Source organism: Natator depressus, chromosome 25 (genome assembly GCF_965152275.1).
Source record: "Natator depressus isolate rNatDep1 chromosome 25, rNatDep2.hap1, whole genome shotgun sequence".
In the NCBI taxonomy this organism is placed as follows: Eukaryota; Metazoa; Chordata; order Testudines; family Cheloniidae; genus Natator; species Natator depressus.
In genome coordinates, this window is record NC_134258.1 from 5,299,969 (window position 1) to 5,325,556 (window position 25,588).

Consider the following 25,588-nt stretch of genomic DNA (forward strand, 5'->3'; position numbering starts at 1 on the left):
GCGAGGGAGAAAACCTTACCCTGGCTGATAAACTGAGCAAATGTGACAGAGAAGTCACTGAAATGGAAGTACCACCATTACCAGGTCTTTTAGAAAGGTAAAACTACACTTCAATTTCATAGAGCAAGGAGATTAAGACACGTGTATTAACTACGCTCACAAAATTTAAAAGATAACCAGAAATGTCTGACATTTGTCTCTCCACAAATCTCTTTTCAGATGTTGCAGTTTCCTCAGATAATTATAACATTAGAACTGTCTGAGAATCTTGGTGAGCGCAGACTCTGAACAATCCACCTTGGCATTTAGACTAATTGTAGTGATATCCTACCACTCCATTTTATCTTTTACACAGAAATAGAGAAGAAAGATTTGCTGGGGAGATTTTTTTTGGTGAATGCATTTTTACTCTTGCTGTATAAGTAGTCTGCACATCACCTGAAAATTATACATCTATTTATCCAAGTAGGAGATAGCAACTTTCAATTGAGACATTAAAGTCAAAGAAAATCAGTAAAGCACAGCCTGGTATCTAATCTGCTCACAAGGCACCCATATTCTAACCAGTGCACACAATTTTGTGGTAATTATGTAGTCAGCAAGCAACTTACTCCCTCTCTAAGTACCAGGCACAGAGAAAGATAATTTTCTCCTCTGTAATTAACAGAAGTTCATGACAACAATTATGATGCAGGGCCACTAAGTGCTACTGAACCGGCCTGTTCATCCCCACACATTTCTAAAAAACGAACCAAGATCTCAATCAAAATGATTCTGCTGAACCCACGACATTAACTTAAGAAAAACTTACTACTTTATACTGAAAGCAGGATGTATTTTAAAAGTAAATCAATAAAAATAACGAGTTTGGTCTCATGTTAAGAAACCAATGGCTAAGCTTTTGTGCAAAACCTGGCTAGAGCTCAGGGCTCCGCAGAGATGAAAAACAAGATGGTTTTTCATGTTGCTTCCTGAACAAGGGCTACTCAAGGCAATACATTAAAACAAACTGCAAAAATTGAAAGTGAATGAATGTGAAGACTCAATTTAGGTTTTACTCTTGTAAACTGACTCAAAACTAGAAGAGACAGAATATTCTTTCATGGGATTTACTGTTTATGGCCAATTATAAGAATATAAAAGAGTTCCCATACTTGGTCAGACCATGATCCATCTTGCCCAGTATCCTGTCCCCGATACCATACCATACCAGAGTTTCAAGGGAGTGTACAGAACAGGGCAATTATGTTTTCCACTCCCGGGATAAATGATCTTTTTTTAATTCCTATCATAGGATGGAGGCAAATCCTAGGTAATGAACTCTTTGAAACATAAAAATTGTCAGCCTACTCTCATTCTATTAATCCAGGGGTGGGCAAACTTTTTGGCCCAAGGGCCACATCTGGGTATGGAAATTGTATGGCGGGCCAAGAATGCTCATGAAATTGGAGGCTGGGGTGGGGGAGGGGGTGAGGGCTCTGTGGTGGGGCCAGAAATGAAGAGTTCAGTGTGCAGGAGGGGGCTCCGGGCTGGGGCAGACAGTTGGGGTGCAGGCTCTGGCTGGGGGTGCTGGCTCTGGAATGGGGCTGGGAATGAGGATTTGGGGTGCAGGAGGGTGCTCTGGGCTGGGATCAAGGGGTTCAGAGGGCAGGAGGGGGATATAGGTTGGGGCGTGGGAGGGGGGTCAAGGGTGCAGGCTCCAGGCAGCGCTTACCTCAAGCAGCTCCCAGAAGCAGCGGCATGTCCCCCCTCCAGCTCCTACGCAGTGGTGCAGCCAGGCAGCTCTGCACACTGCTGCGTCCGCAGACGCCGCCCCTGCAGCTCCCATTGGCAGTGGTTCCCGGCCAATGGGAGCTGTGGGGGTGGCACTTGGGGCGAGGGCAGAGTGCCAAGCCCTTTGGCTGCCCCTACGTGTAGGAGCCAGAGTGGGGTCGTGTCGCTGCTTCTGGGCTCAATGGGTAGTGATCAATGGCTCGATGTCTAGTTGACAGCCGGCAGCAAGCGGAGTGCCCCAGGGGTTGGTCCTGGGGGCGGTTTTGTTTAACATCTTTATTAATTATCTGGATGATGGATTAATTGCACCCTCAGCAAGTTCACAGATGACACTAAGCTGGAGGGAGAGGTAGATATGATAGAGGGTAGGGATAGGGTCCAGAGTGACCTAGACAAATTGGAGGATTGGGCCAAAAGAAATCTGATGAGGTTCAACAAGGACAAGTGCAGAGTTCTGCACTTAGGAAGGAAGAAACCCATGCACTGCCTACAAGTTGGAAGACCGACTGCCTAAGCAGCAGTTCTGCAGAAAAGGACCTGGGAATTACAATGGACAAGAAGCTGGATATGAGTCAATAGTGTGCCCTTGTTGCCAAGAAGGCCAATGGCATACTGAGCTGTATTAGTAGGAGCACTGCCAGCAGATCAAGGGAAGTGATTATTTCCCTCTATTCGTCACTGGTGAGGCCACATCCGGAGTATTGCATCCAGTTTTGGGCCCCACACTACAGAAGGGATGTGGACAAACTGGAGAGAGTCCAGCAGAGGGCAACGAAAATGATTAGGGGGCTGGGACACATGACTTATGAGGAGAGGCTGAGGGAACTGGGGTTATTTAATCTGCAGAAGAGAAGAGTGAGGGGGGATTTGATAGCAGCCTTCAATTACCTGAAAGTGGGTTCCAAAGAGGATGGAGCTTGACTGTTCTCTGTGGTGGCAGATGACAGAACAAGAAGTTCTGGTCTCAAGTTGCAGTGGGGGAGGTCTAGGGTGGCTATTAGGAAAAACTATTTCACTAGGTGGGTGGTGAAGCACCAGAATGGGTTACCTAGGGAGGTGGTGGACTCTCCATCCTTAAAGGTTTTTAAGGCCCAGCTTGACAAAGCCCTGGTTGGGATGATTTAGTTGGGGTTGGTCCTGCTTTGAGCAGGGGGTTGGACTAGATGAGGTCTCTTCCAACCCTAATCTTCTATGATTCTGTGACTGGAGTGCCAGAGCAGGGCAAGCCCAAGACCCTGCTCCCCGGCGGGAGCTCGAGGGCTGGATTAAAATATCTGAAGGGCAGGATGTGGCCCCCGGGCCGTAGTTTGCCCACCCATGTATTAATCTGTTTCCAAAGTCCAGTTATAGATGTTTTCTGCTGACTATTGCCAAGTTAGTCATATTGCGCACAGTGTGTGCAAATGTGACATTGCTTCTCAGGCAGCGTGGAAAAGGGATGGCATTTAGAAGTGGGAGTGTCCACTGTACCTCCTAGAAAAGGAATGGATTTTGGCAATGTTGTATTGTTACTTCTGACTGTCCTGCACAGCAGCATCTTTTGGAAAGTGCAGTCCCACCCTATGAAAACGTGGCAACAGGAGTAACCTTTGCAATGTGACACATTTCCAAAATGACAGGTCAGCCAGTGGATAGGGCTGCTTTAGCAGAGGAAGGAGGAGCAACCCAGAGGAAGACACAGATAGTTGGTAGTCAAAACACCTACGCCCCTCCACGCTGCCAGATCTTCAATGACAAGAACACACATGCCTCTCCAGCCACTCCCACAGGTCTATCCCATCCCTTGTGGAAAGATGAGGTTTTATATCTTTCACATATGCAGCACTGGCAAATCCACTGCTCTCCCCCCTTTCAAAACCAGGGTATCCAAATTTGGCACACTTTTCAGTGGCAGGTTTGGAATACTACACTTTGGTGCACAGCTTCACAATTTTAGCTGTGATGAACTTGCTACTATAAATAAAACACAGTCCATTTTACAGACTACTTGAAGCTGCAGGTAAGTTATGCAAATCGGGTGCAGCCCTCTGGCTGCTGACAAATCGCCATTATGGCTCTCTTGTAAAATCTGGATGCTCTTATTCTAAAGCAACCCTGTCCTGTTCTCCTTCTCCAGTGGGACAGTAACAAAGCTGGCTCTCACAGGTGGGTACATAAAGCAGGTGAAAATCAGGGCCCTAACAGTGATGCAAAGGAGTCATAGAATCAAAAAAAATATCGAACAAGTTGATATGGGCAATTTACATCTCTTCCTCAAATGCTTACAAGCCTAACCATACAAGGTTGTGTGCTTCCTCTGAAAGGTGCTGAGCTCCCTTATCTCCCACTGAAAGTAAGAATTGAGGGTGTTTAGAACCTTACAGAATGAGCCCGCAAGTGGGTGGAATAGAGACACTGGTTTTATGAAATGCCTTTCAGACTCCAAGTCTCTCAAAGCCTTTTACAAAATAATTAGTCTGAAAGTGCAGGGACTGTGTGGGCAAAGGCGGTACGTCACTACATTCCCAGTGACAGCTCAAACGGTCTTCAACATTAGGAACGCAGGGCATTACTTTGAAAGAATGAATATTATTTTACATTTACATAGCATACGCCCCCCTGAAAGATCCCAAAGTGCTTTACAAATCAAATATAGACAGCGCTTCTGCAACGCAGCCATCTTTGAGCAAGGGTGGCAATCTACCAGCCATAAAATCTGTCACGTCCACACATGGTAGACAGAACTTCTGTGTTTAATACCTAACTGAAAAGACAGCTACACCACATGAACTGACCTCAATTTATCTTCCCCAGGAGGAGGAAGGGCTGAGTGAGCCCTACGGGGATGTTAAAAGGTGGTTATGGAGAGCCTCAGGCTAAGACTATACTTAAAATGCTACAGCAGCACCACTGTAGCACTTCAGTGTAGACACTCACTACAGCAATGGGAGGGGTTCTCCCCTCCACGAGAAACCATCGCTAGGTCAGCAAAACAAATCCTCCATTGAATTAGCGCTGCGTACACCTGATAGACACAGCTATGCTGATGTAGCTTTTCTGTGTAAATTAGGCCTCAGTGTCCCCTTCTCCAAAGCAGAAGACACCTCAGAGGGAGGTGGTACATACAACCAAAGGCAGTCAGAGACCACATTCTCACTGTGTCCACACTACAGAGCCTATGCCAGCATAGCTATGTTGGCCTAGCTGTGTCGGTATAGCCCCCTAGTGTAGACGCAGCGTACACCAACAGAAGGAGTTTTTCTGCCCTCAGAGAGCAACACTTCCCCAAACAATGTTAGCTGCGTCTACACTGGGGGGTTTGTCAGCATAGCTATGTTGCAGGGGGGCGGGGGGGAGTGGCAGGGTTCATGCCCCTGATGCCAGTATAAATTTTAAGTGTAGACCAGGCCTCAGTCTAACAAAAAGAAACTGGGAAGAGACTTGGGGGGAAAACGGGAGTAAAACCAGAAACAAACTGCTTAATCTTCAGGGTGAGAATTGTACTGAACTAACTACCACCATTAATGCAACTGGTAACCTCCCCCTCACCCCCGCCGTAGCAAAAAAATGCCTATTCCAACATCACAGAGAGAAAGAATGTGGTGGGGTGACCCGAGATGCTAGCAAAGCTTTTCTTTCCAGTCCTTACACTCTAGAACAAGGTGAAGACCCACAGTCCAGTGTACACCATTTTAAGACAACTGGAGGAAAACTGGCAGTTTGCACTAGGGTAATATTAGGTGTCTAACAAGCAGCTGTGAAAGAGGTATGGGGACAGCATCTAAACGTTTGCCAAAGGGTCAGTGAAACAAGGCAGCGATGCACGTCCACACGCAGAAGTTGTACTGCTTTAATGACACCGCTATTCTCAAAGCCGTACAAGGACATGTTTATACTGCTATAAAAGTGCTAATACCGGTTTAGCTTATTCCTGTACATGACAGGGAATAAGTTACACTGTTAGGGCATGGCTACACTTGCAGATGTAGAACGCTGAGAGTTAAACCAGCCCTTGGAGAGCGCAGCAGGGAAAGCGCTGCCGTGTGTTCACACTGTCAGCTGCAAGCGCATTGGCATGGCCACATTTGCAGCACTTGCATTGGGAGTGGTGCATTATGGGCACCTATTCCACAGAGCACCTCTTCCCATTCTGGCACTGAGGCTTGTGGGAAGGGGGTGGGGGAGTGCGGGGCATTCTGGGTCCTGTCCCAATGCCCCGATATGCATCGCTTTGCATCCCAGCAGTCCCTGTGCTTCCATCCACACTTGGCGCCATCTTTCAACGGTTTTTGTACTGCACACTCTGTCTTCCCTTTCGGTCTGCGGGAATGGAGCCCGAAGTGCTGAGGAATATGCTGATGGGTCTCGCCAGCGCATCACGAATTGCAGTCGAGTTATTCCTTAAGCTACAAGCTGACAGTGAGGAGTCCGACGATGATGTTGACTCACATAATGTATATGAACCAAGATTGCTTGTGGCATTCACGGACATGCTCACCACCGTGGAGTGCTGCTTTTGGGCTTGGGAAACAAGCCCTGAGTGGTGGGATCACATCGTCAGGCAAGTCTGGGATGACTAGCAGTGGCTGCAAAACTTCTGAATGAGAAAAGCCACTTTCATGGGACTGTGTGCTGAGCTCGCCCCCACCCTGCGGCGCAAGGACACGAGATTGAGAGCTTCCCTGATGGTGGAGAAGCAGGTGGCTATTGCAATCTGGAAGCTGGCAACTCCAGAGAGCTACCGATCAGTCGCTAGCCAGTTTGGAGTGGGGAAGTCGACCGTTGGAATCCTGTTAATGCAAGTTTGCAGGGCCATTAATCGCATCCTGCTCAGAAGAACCGTGACTCTGGGTAACGTGCATGACAATGTGGCTGGCTTTGCAAAAATGGGCTTCCCTAACTGCGGTGGGGTGACAGATGTGATGCATATTCCAATTCTGGCACCAGCCCACCTAGCCTACGAGTATATAAATCGAAAGGAGTATTTCTCTATGGTTCTCCAGGCGCTTGTGGATCACTGTGGGCGTTTCATTGACATTAACGCAGGCTGGTCCGGAAAGGTGCATGACGCAGGCATCTTTCAGAACACAGGCCTGTTCAGGAAGCTGAAAGCTGGGACTTTCTTACCAGACCAGAAGATCACCGTAGGGAAAGTCAAAATGCCCATTATAATCCTTGGAGACCCCGCTTACCCTTTAATGCCGTGGCTCATGAAACCCTACACAGGGAGCCTTGACAGCAACAAGGAGCAGTTCAACAACAGGCTGAGTCGGTGCAGAATGACTGTGGAGTGTGCTTTTGGCCGTTTAAAGGGCCGCTGGCGCTGTCTGTATGGGAAGCTGGACCTGGCCAATGACAACATCCCCACAATTATATCGGCGTGCTGTACCCTCCACAACATTTGTGAAGGGAAAGGTGAAAGATTCACTCAGGCATGGAACTCAGAGGTTCAAAACCTGGAGGGGGAATTTGAACAGCCAGAGAGCAGGGCTATTAGAGGGGCCCAGCGCAGGGCTGCAAGGATTAGGGATGCCTTGAGGGAGCAATTTGAGGCTGAAAGCCATCAGTAATGTTTGGTGCCCTGCACGGGAGTGAAGTGCAGTGGTTCCAATGTTAGTAGGAATCTGCACTTCGTATGATGCGCTGACTTGCAGTGCCTGTTGCTTTCCTGGACTACGGTATCTTTTACTTAATGCAATATTAAAGAATGTTTTCAAAGCCAAAAAATTCATTTTTTGAAAATAGAATTCATTTATTGAAAAGAAACAACTGCTTGGGAAACAGAAAGGGCATGACATATCTGTGCTGTTTGGGACAAGGGAACGGGGTTGGGTGGTGAACGGTACAATCACAGATTTGCATATGTCCTATCATACTCAGCCTTCCTGTCTGGAGTGCTGTGCAATGAGTGCTGCACTTCAGGATGGCTATACTGCACGGTGATGGGGGTTGAGTGCAGTGGGTAAGCGTCGTAGTTTGCAGGGCTGGGTGGTGAAGCTACAGGTGTTGGAGGCAGCTGGTGGTGATAAGAACTTGGATGTTGGGGAAAGTGGGTTGGCGGTGACATGGGGGCACAAGGGAAAGAGTTTTGTGACAAGGGCTGCAGAGGGCGCGAAAGTGCTCCGCCTGCATTGCTACGAGCGCCTGTATCAAGTCCGCTTGGCGTTCCATGATGCTTAGCAGCCGCTCCGTACTTTGGTGCCAGCGATTCGCATTCTGCTGGTGGACCCTCCTTTCACTCTCCCACCACTCCTGCACTTATTGATTTTCATTAAGGGAGTGCTGCATTAGTTCATGCAACATGTCCTCTTTACTTCTACATGTCTGCTTCCTGATTCTTTGGAGTCTTTCGGCCATTGATAACAAGGATGGCTGGGATCTCAAGGTTGCATCTGTAAAGCCATAATACAACGCTTAGCAGAGTCAGCATTGTTCACACCAGACAGAGAAATGATTTGGCTGTACTTAAAGTACAGTGTACACAATAGCAGAAAGTGCCCGTCCCAAAGCAAGCACACACAACCCACAGGAGCCCGAAAATGGTGAGTAAGCACAGGGGCAAGGGGGACTGTTTGGTTCATGGCCGTACTGTCCTCTGGGGTTCTGTACCTTGGGGAGAGCCAACAGCTGCAGGGGGCCCCTATATTGAACACTCTCCCCACATTTTCCACAGGATGAGTTCATCCCGGAAGATATCTCGCTGCTGAGGGTGACCTGGGAAGCAAGGGAGAATCTTCTACTACTATGTGGCTTCCGTCCTGGCCCACATGCAGCTTGCCTGGGTGCAGCAATGGTCCCCCCGCCCATCACAGTGGCGCAGACATGTTAGCCTGACTGGGACAAGGAGCACAGTAGCTCTGCTAAGGAACCTGCACAAGCGGATTGCCCAGCTTCTGCATGAGACCGTTGAAGAGATCACTGAGGCCGATTACCACGATGTGATAGAGCACATCAACGCCCTATTCTGCATCTAGGCGTGCATGCAGCCCTAACCCTGCAACCCTCCTCGCACCAAACAACTTCCTTCCCAAAATAAAAGCCACTTACCAGGCACCTCCTCTGGTGTTTGTTCTTCCCCAAGCATCATCTGCTGTGACTGGCTACCTTCCTCCTGGCTTGAAAACAGCTCCTGGCTGCATGCATCGAGGGATGCCGGGCTGTCCCCCTCCTCCTCAGCACCCTTGCTCCCACATTCCTCCTCCTCCTGCCTTGTTGAACTGGACTCTGAAGTGTCCATAGTGGTCTTCGGAGTGGAGGTGGGGTCGCCCCCAAGTATCGCGTCCAGCTCTTTGTAGAAACGGCAGGTGGCGGGGGCAGCACCGGAGTGGCAGTTTGCCTCGCGAGCTCTGCAGTACGCATTCCGCAGCTCCTTCGGTTTAACCCTGCACTGCATCTCGGTCATGGCCCCTTTCCATCATGTCCCTTGATATCTGCCCGAAGGTATCGTAATTCCTACGGCTGGAGCGCAGCTGGGACTGGACAGTTTCCTCCCCCCAAACACTGATGAGGTCCAGCACCTCGCCACTGCTCCATACTAGGGCTTGCCTGGTGCTTGGCGGCATGGTCACCGGGAAAGATTCACTGAGAGCGCTCCATGCCTGGCTGAGCAAATAGGAAGGGGAATTTCAAAATTCCCAGAGAATTTAAAGGGCGGGTCTGACGGTTGGTCACCTCAGGGCAGGGCAGTAGAGTTCAAAGTGATGACCAGAGTGAACAGGCATCGTGGGACACTTCTGATCTGAGCGCATTAATAGACCAGGGCATCCACACTGGCGTCGCGGCGCTCCAGCCGGGAGCTTCTAGTGGAGGTGGATTACCAGGAGCACTCCAGCCGCACAGTCAGAGAGCTTTATGTGCCTTGCCAGTGTGGACGCGTCATGAGTTAGGGCGCCCAGGGCTGCTTTAATGCGCTCTAACTCTCAAGTGTAGCCAAACCCTGATGTAAGGCAGATTTATGTCAGGATAACTCATCCACGCCAGGACTGTATAAGTAAAAGCCACTCCCTTAACTGAAACAGTTACACCAGTACAAAAATCTACGTGTCGACCAGGTTTTAGACTAATGCGTTTGTATTGTGATACTCTAATGTACAAATCAGTTTATTTTATTTTTTACACATTTTACTTTAGTGGAATGATCAGTTTGTCAGCTACAGAATAAACCCCGAAAATATCAAGGGTCTTGTGAGATTTCTTCTTAAAAGAGCTCTTTTGTGTGTTGGTGGATAGTTTGATTGGATTACACAGAAAATGTGGTATCTGATCAGCTTTATTCCTGTATAAGACACATGCTTAAGTGAGCTCCACTATACTAATTAGGACTGTTACCTTCAGTCGTGATGTGTTTGCATAATGCACTAGAAATACAAGCAAAGATTTTTTTAAGAGTGAATGTCTAGAGTAAGGCAAACTAAATAAGCTGCCTCAAGTCAGGCCACTTATTTAAGCACCATACTGTAGACTTCATATGGAACCTAACTTTACATGCTTAAAAATCTTGGCCATTGTATTAAAAAAACCACCCCATTTGCTTTTTGCATTTGTTACTTTCAGTTCAGTACATAAAACATTTAAGAAAAATCTTTATAGTTAAGGAAGATAACTGCAAAATAAGTGATCTAGTTTCTGCTATTTCAGCTCTACAATAACCCTACGATAATTCTGTTAAAACAAAATGGGCAGATTAAAGGTATTACTTAATGAAATTTCTCTTTTTTGATGAGAAGTTAAAGAGAGATGTCTCCCAGGAATATCACAGGGCAACCAAACTTGAGATAGCAACTCCCTGTCTGACTGTTAGTTTAATTATGGTTAAGACACTTTTTAAAAAAAATTCAAATTATTTTAAGAATAAATACATCTTCCAATGCACCAAAAGGAACAGAAAAAAATCATTCCTTTTAAAAAACATGTTATAGCTCTATATAAATGCTTATCACTAAAACCAGAAAATGTACTAAACTCAGATGTATTCCAGAAGAGACCAGTGTGCTTTGAAATGAATCCCACTTAAAACAACTTTTCTGGGCAAGAAGAATAGAAAATGTGGAACAGGCTTCCACAGAAAGTTAGGGTTTTTTTCCCCCTTAGTTGTAGTTATGCTGGTGGTGGTGGGTTTTTGTTTGTTTGGGCTTTTTGGGGGGAGCGGGGCATGGAGGGGGTGTCAATTCTGCAATGGCAATGTTATTCAGACAGCTTCATTTCGGCTAGGAGGAAAAGGCTGTAGCATCTTCTCCAGTATAATGGTCATTCTAGTTTTTGCAACACAGATGAAGATAGCAAACGAAGACTGACATTATTTATTAAACATGATGCAGCCAGTACAAGGTCGCCTATTTGATTTAAAAACTTATTTTCCAATGAATCATTCTGCATCAATAGATGCTTTGTTTAAAGGCAACCTAGGAGTGTGTATATAACATGCTTTTTATTTGGAATACAGAGCCCTGTTTGATCAATTCCTACCACTGAAGTTTATAATTTGGGAAGAAAACAGGCTGCTTTTTGCATCTGTATTGCTCAAGAGGGAGCAAATATCTTGCTCTCAAAGGCAGCACAAACTAGAGGAGCTAAGAGGTAGCTGCAGGGGAATCAGAAATATTAAAATTTTGGGCAACTGAAGTCTCGCAATGCCAGACTTGTAAGCAAGACATTAGTCTTTTGTTACAGTGACTATCAGTCTCGGGCATCTAACTGTTCAAGGTAGCGGTTTGGAAACATCTTCAGAAAAAAAACCAGCCATTTTTGTGACAGCCAGAGCAACTGTGCTAGATTAACACCATGCTTATGTTCACAATGTTAGTGCTGACCATCCCGACAACCACTGCAATTACCAGAAAAAATTATCCCCACTGGAAGAATATTTTTGAGCTTTGCCTTTAATATTTCTAGAAAGAGAAAAGCAGTTCCCACAAGAAGATGATATTATTTCACAAGAGGCTTTGCTTTTCTGTGAAAATGGCAAGATTTCGTCCTAGCAACAAAGGCTTGGCTCAGCAGATTGAACTTCGTGATAAAATACCACAAGTATGTGCTGGTGGAAATGGTGACTTCTGGCAAAGACCTTATTCGCAAATACCCAAAGCAGAGTTTGACAGCTTTACATAGCTCCAATGGTGAAGCTTAAATCCCATAAAGGGCGGAAAATAATTAATAGTAGAACATTTCAAATAAGTGGTTCAGATTAAGTAGGTCTGGGAGAGGGGTACATAACAGGAACCAAAAGCAAGTTTTTTTATTTAAAGTACAGTTGCAGTCAGAAAACTCACACTGTAACCCTTCTTATTCAATGTACCTGCTCCTCGTGTGTAAGTCTTACCTGCATGTTTATTCATTCATTGATAGTGCACCTAACACCATAGCATCCAAGCGCATTACAAAAGTATCAATTTATAAACAGAAGAATAAAAGAAGACAATGCCTTAGCAAGAGATTTGACAAAACTGTCTCACTTAAATTGTCTGATTTTTTCAACGTACTATTGCTACAAATAACACCCAATGTGTCTAAGTGAAAGATGAGAGAAATATCGCTGTATTTTTTCAAGCTTGCTTACCTAGCACATCTGACAGCACTTAGTGTATTGTAAGTTCCATGCTTTCCCCTGTAGAGACAAGCAGTTTCTCCTGTTTGTGTGGACCTTTCACACAGCAACAGGGAACAGAGAAATGCGATTATTTTTTTAAAAGGCAAAGTGTAATTGTAAAATCATTGGCAGGGGAATCAGAGCAGACACATTATCTAATTTATTTAACTTATGTTTTAAACCGAGTAGATTTCAACGTAGCAGTGCCCCCTTTAAACTCAGGCTTCAAGGGTGCATCTGTGACAGGTTCCCCCAGGGTGCCACCTGGAACTGGGGTACCACTGAGCCCCCTGACCCACCAGCCTGGGCTCCCTTCTACACTGTACAGTACTGTTATTGACAAGCTGACAAGCCCTCTGGGCTTCAGCCTGCACTTTCACCAGCACACATACAGGTAGGGACACACCCAGCTGCAGTACATGAAGGCAGGTTCTTTAACAGGCCCCTGCATGGGATGGCTTCAGCCAGGGCACCTCCCAGTTCCTAAGGAACACACTCCCTCTGGAGTATAAACCCAAAATTATACTGTCTTGCGCTGCACAGGGAACTGTACAGAGTAAGCTCATAAAATTCGCCCCCTCCCTCAATGTGGAGAGGAACATGCAACAGCTTTCTCCCCCTGTATTATGACTCCTACACACTGGTTTTAGATAAAGCAAAAACAAGTTTATTAACCACAAAAGATAGATTGCAAGTGATTATAAGGGATAGCAAACAGATCAAAACAGATAAACAAAAAAGCAAACTAAGCTTAACATATTAAATAGACTGGATATGAAAAGAAGATCCTCATCCTAAGTGATGACACAAGCAGGCTGCAGATTCTTAAGGGGCAAGCTACACATGCTTACAGCTTGGAATCCCCAGGTGTTCCATTCACAGGCTAAAAATCCCTTTAGCCTGGGTCCAGCACTTCCCCCAGTTCAGTCTTTGTTCCTCAGGTGTTTCCAGGAGTCTTCTTGGGTGTGTAGTCAGTGGACAACCAAGATGATGTCACTCCCCTGTCTTATATAGCTTTTTGCATATGGCAGGAACCCTTTGTTTCAAAGCTTGGTTCCCACACCAGTCAGTGGAAAAATACTGACATCCCAAGATGGAGTCCAGAACCAGGTGACCTGGTCACATGTCCCACAGCCATTCCTCACGGGCTGTTTGGAGCACTCACAAGAAGGCTCACCAGGTGGGAGCTAAGCTTCTCCTAAGGCCTATTGTTTCTTCCTAATGGCTCATTAACCTGAATGGGCCCTTCCCAGCCAGCCATCTAGACAGAGAGCATTTTGCCTAGTGGGCGTTGCCCAGGAATAGCTACATGTGAAATAGATACATAGTCAATATTCATAACTTCAGATACAAAAATGATACATGCATATAAAAAGGATATATTCAGCAAACCATAACCTTTCCAATGACACCTCACGTGCCTTGCCTTGCATAAAATACATAACTATGATATAATTATATCACACTAATATCACTATGAAGAATATGGCGTGCAGTGTCACCGCATCCACACTAGGAAAAAAGGTTAGTTTGCATCTCCTCCTCCCATCTTAGCTAACTTACTGTGGACAAGGCAGGGTTTTAACATGTTAGTAGGTCAAAATGAACACTATATTTTACCACACATTCGCTAACATGTGATAAAAAGCCACCTTTTTTCCTAATGAAGATCAGGCCTAAGAAGCCACGAGAGGGAGCAAGATCAACAGCCTCTACCAAGAACATCTCCTTGACAGTTCTCTTTTTGCTTCCAGTTCACAAGAGGGCATCTCTACCCAAGTGCTTGCTTTACTCTCGGGGCACTTTCAGAGACAATACTGCTGTGAAAGAGGCTGCAGCGTTCTATGCTGCCTCACACAGACCTCTGCAATGTCAGCTAAATCTTTATTGCTAAAAGATGCAAGAGGCCAAAATAACAGATAAAAAAAATAACTGATAGCATCCACTGTTTGTCAGGCATATACAAAAACAATAGTTTATGCGGCTTCCATTGCAACAGTTATTAATGCCCTGAGCTGTGATAATGTGAATGATACAAAAACTACCAGATTAACGTCAAGCTTTATGGCGGGAAAAAAATCATTCCAAAGGGGAGACTCTCAGTAAGAAGGAAATTTTCAAAGTTGCGATAGACCACCACAAAGAATTTAAATATAAAACTATATTTAAAGAGTGCTAGTGTACTTAACAGAAAAAGAGTGCACAAAGGGAAGACAAGTTGCCCTTAGATCAAAGTGGCCTTCCTACCCCTAATCTTTCATACCAGACAGATTAGTAGTTGTCTGGTAACTTTTTTACACCCTGTGACAGGATCTTAAATATGTTTAAATTCTTAAAGAGGAAATCTAAAGACCTCCAATTAGTCTGGCTTAAAAACAATTATTTGCCCTCCAGTATTAAAAAAATAAAGTTTAAATTAACTATTTTGAAAAAGCACGAGCTGAGAGTAATTTTCTCTGATTCAGAAAACAAAAGCACCTGTAAAGTTTTCAGAGCCCACTACAAAAATGGCATGTCAACTTAAAGCTGCTACTTCAAATAAATATTAATAAGTTAAGTCTTGCTTACAGTTAGCGGAACCAAAATAAGGATCTTTTAAATATTCTGATATCCTCTCTTCTCATTCAAGTATCTCCTAGAAGCTCACTTTTGCCATAACGGCCACCAGAAACAACCATTTTTTCTCTGTTTAATCTTCAAAGTCAATTCCTCCCTCTGGGTTTTTCATTAGGTCCTTTCTTCTTAGTATCTGCTTTTTATTTCTTTAAACTCTTTAGGGCATAAACAACCTTATTTTCTATGTCTTGTGCTGCACTTAATTAAAAAGATGTAGTACTTCAGTGAAAAGTCAGTTATTCAGACTTCTAGAAGAGCAAAACTGAAGTTAACTGACATATAAAAAGAGCAATTTTCAAACTTGAGGGTGTTACAGTTTAAAAAAACCAAGTTATCTAATGAAAAAGTTTGACTAAAAACAAAACTCAAACTGTATTTTAAAAAAAAAACCAAAAGATTTCACTGACTCAAAGCCTATATTAGAACAAAGTAACTGATTTACAATTTTCAAACACCTGCAGCTCAATCTTTCCAGATACCACAATTAGTAAGTACAACATTCTTCAGGTGGTTTTAAGCATGGAACCTATGAGTTAGTTTCTCGGAAAAGGGTCAGATCTTTAAAAATACTGGAAATAGTATATATCTATAACTTCCAGAACAGGACTGAGGTTTTGGGTAGTCTATTTATTTAGACAGGATTCTATTCTGAGGGATGGAAGTATGATGTTAATACACAAAAATACTTCAATAGACAAAAGTTTGCTTGTAGAAAGCATTTCTCTGTAACTGCTTCATGTACTGAAATCCACATCAAATCACAAGCCAACTCCAAATATACAATAATGAAAATTTCAAAGAATTACCTGATTTCTCCATGGTTAATAAATAATGAAGATATTTGTTCATGTTTTGCTTGAGGATTTTAATATCTATTTTGTATAGTCAAGGCATTCAAACAAATGCTTATGTCACAATGTGCTGCTGATCAGTACACTGACAGCACCTTCTGGGTCGCAAAGATAATTGTGGCACGAGGGCAGGACATAGTAACTTGCTGAAGTCCCGCCCTCACCCTCATTTACTCTAAAGCGAAATTATCATTTCTACAACAGTTTCTCCATCCTCCTGCCCACCCCCCTGGTTTCCTTATCAGTGTTATTAATATCACCTAGGGAAATTTTTAAAAAGAATTTATTTTCAATATTTACTCTACTTACTTTTTATACATCACTCAGCTTAGACACTGAAAATTGACTAGTCAATTTCACTTCCTGGCTCTCATGCATTAACCCAATGTTGCAAGGTTTGATCTGTGAAAATTACAGGGGAACCATTTAAATATGAAGCAAAATATTTCTAAATTAGAGGGATCTATAAAAGCCTTTTTGTTAAAAAACATGCACAAAATCTAATTACTGAGCCTAAATTACCTGAGAGCATGTCCATTTAACATCATACAGGCAGGTCTCAATTGACAACAAAATTACAAAACGTAAATGTAGTTCTGTTGAGTTCAATGGAATTAGTTGCCTAAGTAAAGCTATGTATGCACATACATGTTTGGAGGAATGGAGGCTAAAATACTGGACCTTTCACAATGCATAAAATAAATTTAGGATAACAGCCTCTGATAGTACTGAATAAATGCTTCCAAATGAACACTTGTCAAAGAAGCCTTTAGAACAATCAGAGCTGGATTGTGCCTGGTTTTAAGCAAGTGTAAAAGGGAGAGGGTATGGGGGAGAAAAAAACAACACAATGAGCCTTCCTCTCCACCACAGCCCTACAGCCCTGAGAAGAAGCTACACCTAATCTGCTCCTTGCAGCAATCTAAGCACAAGGACTTCACGAGGTTAGCTGTGACAGCAGGACAAATCTCTCCCAAGTGGGTGGGGAGAGCCAGGGATCTACCTCCACCAGTGGAGACTGCGCTGGGGGAGCACATATTGCACATTTGCAAAAGGTGGCAAAGTAGTAACGCTTCCAGGAACTGCAGAAAGCATCATGTCTGTACCAGGGGAAGAAAATTTGCTTCAAGTAAGTTTCACATTCTAGCAGAGATCAAACATGGAAGATTTCCTCCCCCAAAAATAAACATTTTAGGAAGTTATGAATATGTGAAAACACAAGTTTGAACAGAAATTGTTTTGCATATTTACCAAATGAGGGCACTACATGCAGCCACTCTGAAAAGTGAGGTATTTTAAAAGCTCCATATCTTGACATTCTCCATTCACAGGGAAGTGAAAGATGTTACAAAAGAATAAAACATTCCAAGGGGCAAGTAACATGTTGAATTCTCAACTGTTTTGCCATGTAACATTGCTACATAATTTACCATATCTGGCAATTTAATGAAATGACAAGAAATCTCTGACTACTGTAAAACCAATATTAAGATCAGTTTATTAAATGAAAAGACATGCTCTTGACCTTGCTATCAAGTGGTTTTTCCAGTCTTTATTTCACAAATCACAGCTGTAATCATTACCTATCTTAAGTTGACAGTATTTTGTTAATTACTTTCGTCAGTGCTAACAGATACTAAGCCTTTGGAGCTACCAGCCAGCATGACTTCCTAGCATAATGACAGGTTTCAGAGTAACAGCCGTGTTAGTCTGTATTTGCAAAAAGAAAAGGAGGACTTGTGGCACCTTAGAGACGAACCAATTTATTTGAGCGTAAGCTTTCGTGAGCTACTTGCATCCGATGAAGTGAGCTGTAGCTCACGAAAGCTCATGCTCAAATAAATTGGTTCGTCTCTAAGGTGCCACAAGTCCTCCTTTTCTTTTCATGACTTCCTAGAGTCTTTAGAGAGCCTTGTCAAAAGATTCTACCCAACCTTGGAATCCACTTAAAGTATGGAAACCCACAATAAAAGCCTGCATTTAATTGATCTGAACTCTATTCTACAAGTACATCTATACTACGAGCTAGGGGTGTGATTCCTCTGCTCATGTCCACATGCTAATGGGAGTACAAACAGTAGTGTAACTGCGGCAGCACAGGCAACAGAACCAAAGCTTAGCTGTGCCAAGTTCAAACCCGCCTAAAACCAGTGCCCGGACCTCTGCTGCTGCTAAACATGCTACTGTGGCTACACTGCTATTTATACTCATTCTAGCTTGATGAGAGCTAGTGCAAGTATGTGTCCACAAGCAGAGGAATCACACCCCTAGCTTGTAGTGAAGACACAACCTACATTTGTTGCAAGAGAAGATTCATAGAATATCAGAGTTGGAAGGGACCTCAGGAGGTCATCTAGTCCAACCCCCTGCTCAACGCAGGACCAATCCCCTATTTTTGCTCCATTCCCTAAATGGCCCCCTCAAGGATTGAACTCATAACCCTGGGTTTAGCAGGCCAATGCTCAAACCACTGAGCTATCCCTCCAAAGTTTACCATTTCTCTTAATTCTATTTCCCTTTCCATATAGCATTAAAAAAAAAGTTTCCTAGGAGAAATAAAAAGGGCATTCCCAAAATTCATTACTGAATGTAATAAGCCCACAGAGAATTAATTCAGATGCCATTACAATATGTGATGTATTAAAAACCAGAGAGATCAGACAGATAAAACAGAGGCCTCAGTCCTGCAAACACTTATGCGTGTGCTTGGGACTACTTATACAAGTGAAGCTAAGCACCTATGCAAGTGTTTGCAGAATCAGGAAAATATTTTGCATTTCGCAGCATGCTTTTGTGGATTTTCTCACTATTCACGTTTTTTCCTCCATCCGGAATAAAAGTTTTGTTGTTTGTTTTTAAATGTGTGCATTTCACTCATTTCTTTCCTAAAGTTTATAACAGGTTTAAGAAAAGTATTTAATTTAAATTTATAGGAAAGAAATGCAAAGGTGTGTGTCATCAAGCTTTTCCATGCAAGCAGCAGCTATTTCCCTGCTCCCTATCTTATCTAAAGATATAAGTAAACTTCTCAGTTGTGTTACTAACATGTCAGTTATTAAAACAAAGAATTTAAATTTATTTCTCCCTTCCCCAATTCTTCATTTCACTGAGCTAGGTCACCAAAACCAGGCTAATTAACTTCTTGGTTTTTACTTTAGCAAAATGGTACAAAGTTTCCAATACACACACTGCAGGAAACTGTGTAAGTATTTTCACTGACATTCTTTACATTTAGTAATAATATTTCTATTAATAGTTTTATCCCTTAATATTGTGTATATTTTGGTAATATCCTGCTTCTATCACCATAGCAACTGAGAACCTTCTTTGTAAAACTGATTGGCAATAGCAGAGTTTCTAGGTGACTTTCTGAATCCCTTTGGGTTTACTAAAATTTCTGCTTGGAGTATGGTTAGGTTTTTGGTTGGTTTACTTATTAACTTTGGCTCTCTCTGCTTGTTTTTGGGAGGGGGTTTTAGGAAGAAGGGGCAGGTAGAAAGAGGGATTATTGTTGTGTCATTCTTGTGATGACTGAAAGACTTCGTCAAAATGGAAGGTTCTGCAGCATCTGCTAAAAGGAGACTGCCAAGTTGTTTTAATATTTAAATTATCTCCTGTATTTTATTAAGTATTACCCTGCACTTCTACAATCTAACCCTCTAGCATTTTACAATTAACCCTCAACCTTCCTGTGACTAAGTATTTGTTTTATAGATAAGGAAACTGAGGAACAGAGACATGAAGTGAAGGGCACACTGCATCAGTGACAAAGTCAAGAACAGAACTGAACAGTCCTGGTTCCTACTGTTCCCAACTTTAATCACTAGACTATACTCCCTTCTTTAAAGGAATTCTCAAGGATGCGTATTTTACCTAAAGAATTTGCAAAATCCTTGGAAGCATTCTAAACATATAACACACCCAGCACAAAAAACCACCACAGGGTTTTGATCTTTGTTTAGCAAAGACACTTACTCATGGCTTAGCCTGGTCCACTACCATACAGATGTTCTACACAATGTAACTATCTGTATGTATTGTTCTAATGTAACTGTTTCCAGGCTAGGCGCTAAAACTTCTGCTCTTTCAATCCTACTCTGATAGCAGAATGACATAGGTGATGAGAACCTCAGAAATCCATAGCTGGATTGTAGCTTTGTTTTCAAACCAGGACAGAGAGCACCAGTCTTCTGAGCATGGTCTTTGCTTGATGCTATCAAAAAAGTCAAATAGAAATAAGGTTTGGTTTTCTTTTTTAAATGTTCACAAACAAAATCTTTGTTATGCTTTATGTCTTTTCAGCTCACACAAGTTCTAGACTTTCACAAAACAGAAAAACTGAATAGCTGGCGGGGGGGAGTTCCCCCCCAAACCACGGCTATAGAAAGCAATGCTTTTGGGAAAAAAGACAGTTATTTGCTTCCTACATTTTCAAAGCACTTCACAAACATTCACTCATCTTCACACCCTTCTCATGTGCCAAGTGGATATTACCCTCATTTTACAGATGAAAAAGTTAGGGCAAGTCATTTCATGTAAGGTCACACAGCTAGTCAGTGGCAAAGTCAGGATTAGAACTCAGGATTTCCTGATTCCCAATCCTGCACTCAATCCTTCTCACAATGCCTTCTCCCAAAAGGCATATCTGATATACTATTTCAAGTGTATTACACATCACCCCCAGGAATTTACCCACCTTTCAGGAAATATTTTAGAGATACTCCCCTCAAACCGGACACAATTTCTATTACTGCACAAATGGAACCTAATGGTAAATAAACAGAACTTAATATTTCTACTCTAACTATTCATATACTTCAGTATCCAGTTCAAACTTGCCCTCACTGGGCTAAATCATAGAATCATAGAAGATGAGGGCTGGAAGAGACCTCAAGAGGTCACCTAATCCAACCCCCTGCTCAAAGCAGGACCAATCCCAACTAAATCACCCCAGCCAGGGCTTTGTCAAGCTGGGCCTTAAAAACCTCTAAGGATGGAGAGTCCACCACCTCCCTAGGTAACCCATTCTGGTGCTTCACCACCCACCTAGTGAAATAGTTTTTCCTAATAGCCAACCTAGACCTCCCCCACTGCAACTTGAGACCATTGCTTCTTGTTCTGCCATCTGCCACCACTGAGAACGGCCGAGCTCCATCCTCTTTGGAGCCCCCCTTCAGGTAGTTGAAGGCTGCTATCAAATCTCCCCTCACTCTTCTCTTCTGCAGATTAAATAACCCCAGTTCCCCCAGCCTCTCCTCATAAGTCATGTGCCCCAACCCCCTAATCATTTCCACTGCCCTCCGCTGGATTCTCTCCAATTTGTCCACATCCTTTCTGTAGTGTGGGGCCCAAAACTGGACGCAATACTCCAGATGTGGCCTCACCAGTGCCAAACAGAGGGGAATAATTACTTCCCTCAATCTGCTGGCAATGCTCCTGCTAATGCAGCCCAACATGCCATTAGACTTCTTGGCAACAAGGGCACAATGCTGACTCATATCCAGCTTCTTGTCCACTGTAACCCCCAGGCCCTTTTCTGCAGAACTGCCACTTAGCCAGTCGGTCCCCAGCCTGTAGCGGTGCCTGAGATTCTTCCATCCTAAGTACAGAACTCTGCACTCGTCCTTGTTGAACATCGTCAGATTTTTTTTTGGCCCAATCCTCCAATTTGTCTAGGTCACTCTGGACCCTATCCCTACCCTCCAGGGTATCTACGTCTCCCCCTAGCTTAGGGTCACCCACCAACTTGCTTAGGGTGCAATCCATCCCATCATCGAGATCATTTATGAAGATGTTGAACAAATCTGGCCCCAGGACCGACTCTCTGCTTGATACTGGCTGCCAAACAGACTTTGAGCCATTGATCACTACCCACTGAGCCCAACGACATAGCCAGCTTTCTATCCACCTTATAGTCCATTCATCCAATCCATACTTTAACTTGCTGGCAAGAATACTGGGGGAGACCATATCAAAAGCTTTGCTAAAGTCAAAGTATATCACGTCCACCGCTTCCACCATATCCACAGAGCCAGTTATCTCATCACAGAAGACAATCAGGTTGGTCAGGCATGACTTGCCCTTGGTGAATCCATGCTGACCGTTTCTGATCACCTTCCTTTCCTCCAAGTGCTTCAAAATGGATTCCTTGAGGACCTGCTCCATAATTTTTCCAGGGATTGAGGTGAGGCTTTCCAGGGACTGAGGTGGGGCTGACTGGTCTGTAGTTCCCTGGATTCTCTTTCTTCCCTTTTTTAATGATGGGCACTATATTTGCCTTTTTCCAATCTTCCAGGACCTCCCCGATTGCCACAAATTTTCAAAGATAATGGCCAATGGCTCTGCAATCACATCAGCCTATTCCCTCAACACCCTCGGATGCATTAGATCCAACCCCATGGACTTGTGCATGTCCAGCTTTTCTAAATAGTCCTCAACCTGTTCTTTCACCCCTGAGGGCTGCTCACCTCCTCCCCATACTGTGCTGCCCAGTGCAGCAGTCTGGAAGCTGACCTTGTCTGTGAAGACCAAGGCGAAAAAAGCATAGAGTACTTCAGCTTTTTCCACATCATGTCACTAGGTTGCCTCCCCCATTTAGTATGGGTCCCACACTTTCCCTGACCACCTTCTTTTTGCTAACATACTTGTAGAAACCCTTCTTGTTACCCTTCACATCCCTTGCTAGCTGCAACTCCAGTCGTGCTTTGGCCTTTCTGATTTCACCCCTGCATGCTCAAGCAATATTTTTATACTCCTCCCTAGCCATCTGTCCAAGTTCCCACTTCTTGTAAGCTTCCTTTTTTTGTTTAAGCTCACTGAAGATTTCTCGGTGAGAAATCATAGGTGGGTTTTCCCTACGAGTAAGAGGACAGAAAACTCCCCAAGTTTCCATTTGCTGGGGTGCTTTCACATCAGGGAGGGAACGACTGGCATTTGCAACCTCTGTGCAAGGCTGGAGGGGGTTCACCCTTACAACCTGCAGATATTAGGAGCTCTTCTTCTGGAGGCCAGGGCTCCTCCATTTGTCACCCTTCAGAGGACACAATTTGAGGACTTCAATAGCTCAGACATAGGTGAGAGGTTTTTCGCAGGAGTCGTGGGTGAAATTCTGTGGCCTGCGTTGTGCAGGAGGTCAGACTAGATGATCATAATGGTCCCTTCTGACCTAAATATCTATGAATCTATGACAGGAGTTCGGCCCACTGGGAGCGTGCTATGTAAATTACAGATATTTTAATGCTATCCCCATCAACAATTCGTTCGGGGGGAGGGAATAATACTACCTGTGGTTGGAGAGGGAAGGAGAATGATGCCATGAAGCAGGTATTCCCTCTTATGCCCTCCCTTCATCTAGATCTGCCTGGGGTTCATATCTTCTACTCAAATGGAGGAGTAGACGATTTGGCCCCTTCTTTTAAAAGCGCCATGAACTGCCTGCAGTCAGTCAATTGGACTCACTCTCCTCCTCCCTCCCCGCAGAGATCTGCATTGGATAAACTCCTGAATATTTTTTGGGTGGCACAATAGTAATGGCAGACCCAATGTACTGCTTGGGCATCATGGTTGATGTCCACCTTAGAAGCAAATACCCTATATACACTGGATTTGTTAGAGATTTATTATTCTTTACCCCTGATTGCACCCTTGGGAAAAATCCTATTTGCTTGCAGGCTGCTTTTTCACTGCTCTGGCCTCATATGTTTTCATGATCTTTTGTAAGGCTCCTTTAGAATACAAGCAATTCAATTGACAGACAGCAACTCATCTTGAATAAGAGAAACTGTCTGATCTCAAAAAGATGGTTGCTTTCTAAAGAAAGTCAGAATACAACAGAGAAAACACCACCCTCTAGTGTAAGTTTTGAATGTAACCTCACAGATCAGGGGAAGTACAATACTGCACATGAAAGGAAATACTAAATCAAAGCATAGTCTCTTTAGTCTAAATCCATCTCAGATCAAATGAGCTAAAACAAAAGGGTGGTTCCCTCCCCCAGATTTTAAAAGTATAGAGTACTTTGTTCTTAAAGACATTACACACGCTAACAGTAGCAGTGCCAGCAGCCTCCTATTAAAGGGAGTGCCTTGGAGTCGATTTATAATTACTCTCCACTTCTCAACCCAAATCCACATATATAAAAGGGTTCTACTGACAAGAATCCCTCACAAGAAGAATGATCAAAAAAACCAAGGTTATCTTTCAGACATCATGCTATATGAATGTATAGGTTTCAGAGTAACAGCCATGTTAGTCTGTATTCGCAAAAAGAAAAGGAGTACTTGTGGCACCTTAGAGACTAACCAATTTATTTGAGCATAAGCTTTCGAACCGTAGCTCACGAAAGCTTATGCTCAAATAAATTGGTTAGTCTCTAAGGTGCCACAAGTCCTCCTTTTCTTTTTATATGAATGTATAGATTCTCTATCATCCAAAAGGAACTCTAAGTGCTATACATACTACAGAAATTGCTTCACGTACCATCACACAAATACCTGAAAAAGTTGGGTTTGGATTTTTTGGGGTTGTAAAAAAGGGTGTGAGGGGAAGAGCATAGAGTTGGTCCCGGGCACCTAAGTCAGTTAGGCTCTTTCGAAAATGCCCACAAACTGATGGACAAATATTTCCAGCAATAATCATCAAAATGTACAGATCGGCAAAGTAAGAAAAATGCTGCTTGAGAACTTTTAAAGTCTGATTTAAGGATAATTACACTGGATTTTGTTTGCTCATTGTGATGTCGGCAATTAATTTAACTGTTATAAAGCTTTAATCTTTTGAATCCCAATGTTTACGGTCATTAAATAATTACTGTCCCCCATAATTTCCCACATCTGTGAAAATTTAAATGAATAAAAAAAATGCTTCAAACCGGTAATTCTGCACAACTGGCAAATTTTAAATTGATAACAATCAAAGAAGATGCTTAAAAATCAACCTCAAGCGTATCCATTGAAATTATAACAAAATTAAAATTGATTTCTGCGAAAGCCTAGGTATATAAAAAGGTCACAAAAGCAGCAGGACGAACAGACTAGGTGACTTAACAGGTCGCCTCTATGCCTATCACCTATATGATGACTAATAAAGGATCCTTGGAGCATAACAGGGTGGGAGCTACCCTGAGGGGGATTGCAGTTAAGAAGTGAAAGGAAACTGTCCCTTCAGCTGACCTGTCATTAGGGACAGGGTGACAGTGGATGAGCGATACATGGAGCTCTCACTGGGGAGTGAGGGCTGGGAAGGGGGGAAGAAGACAGGTCAACAGAGCTGTCACTCTGGGGAGAGCTGCAACCTGTCCCTATGGTGGGAGGAGAGGGGGAAGAAGGACCCGGTCATATTTTGTGGGAGACAAGGAACTTGTCGCTATTTGGGGGGATGCAGCAAAGAAGGAACCTGCCACTAAATTTTGAGGGAGGATGGGAGGGGAAGGCACCAGCTGGCACATATCAGTGGAGGAAGGGAAGGCACCTGTCACTATACTGGGGGGGTGGGGAGAGGAAGATACCTGTCACTACATTTCGGGGGGGGGGGAGGCATGGGCCGTATATTTGGGGGGAGAAAATATCTGTGACTACATTTTAGGGGGCAAAGGGAAGACACCTGTGGCTACATTTCAGGGGGGAAGGCATAAGCCGTATATTTTGGGGGAGAAGGCACCTATCACTACATTTTAGGGGGCAAAGGGAAGACACCTGTAGCTACATTTTGGGGGGGAAGGCATAAGCCGTATATTTTGGGGGAGAAGGCACCTATCACTACATTTTAGGGGGCAAAGGGAAGACAC

The 25,588-nt window shown here is 43.7% G+C and overlaps 1 protein-coding gene across 2 annotated transcripts in view; it reads right to left on the reverse strand.

The window, feature by feature from the left end:
• Nucleotides 1–25,588, reverse strand: part of REXO1 (RNA exonuclease 1 homolog) — a 76,411-nt gene that overhangs the window by 49,780 nt on the left and 1,043 nt on the right. The window contains exon 1 of one of the 2 annotated variants that reach the window (XM_074939268.1): nt 15,760–15,787. The exons of the other annotated variant lie outside the window; for it this stretch is intronic. Within the exon in view, the coding sequence (XP_074795369.1) occupies nt 15,760–15,772 (13 nt within the window). The 5' untranslated portion in view covers nt 15,773–15,787. Of the gene's footprint in view, nt 1–15,759; nt 15,788–25,588 lie in introns of those variants that run through there. 2 annotated transcript variants of the gene reach the window in all.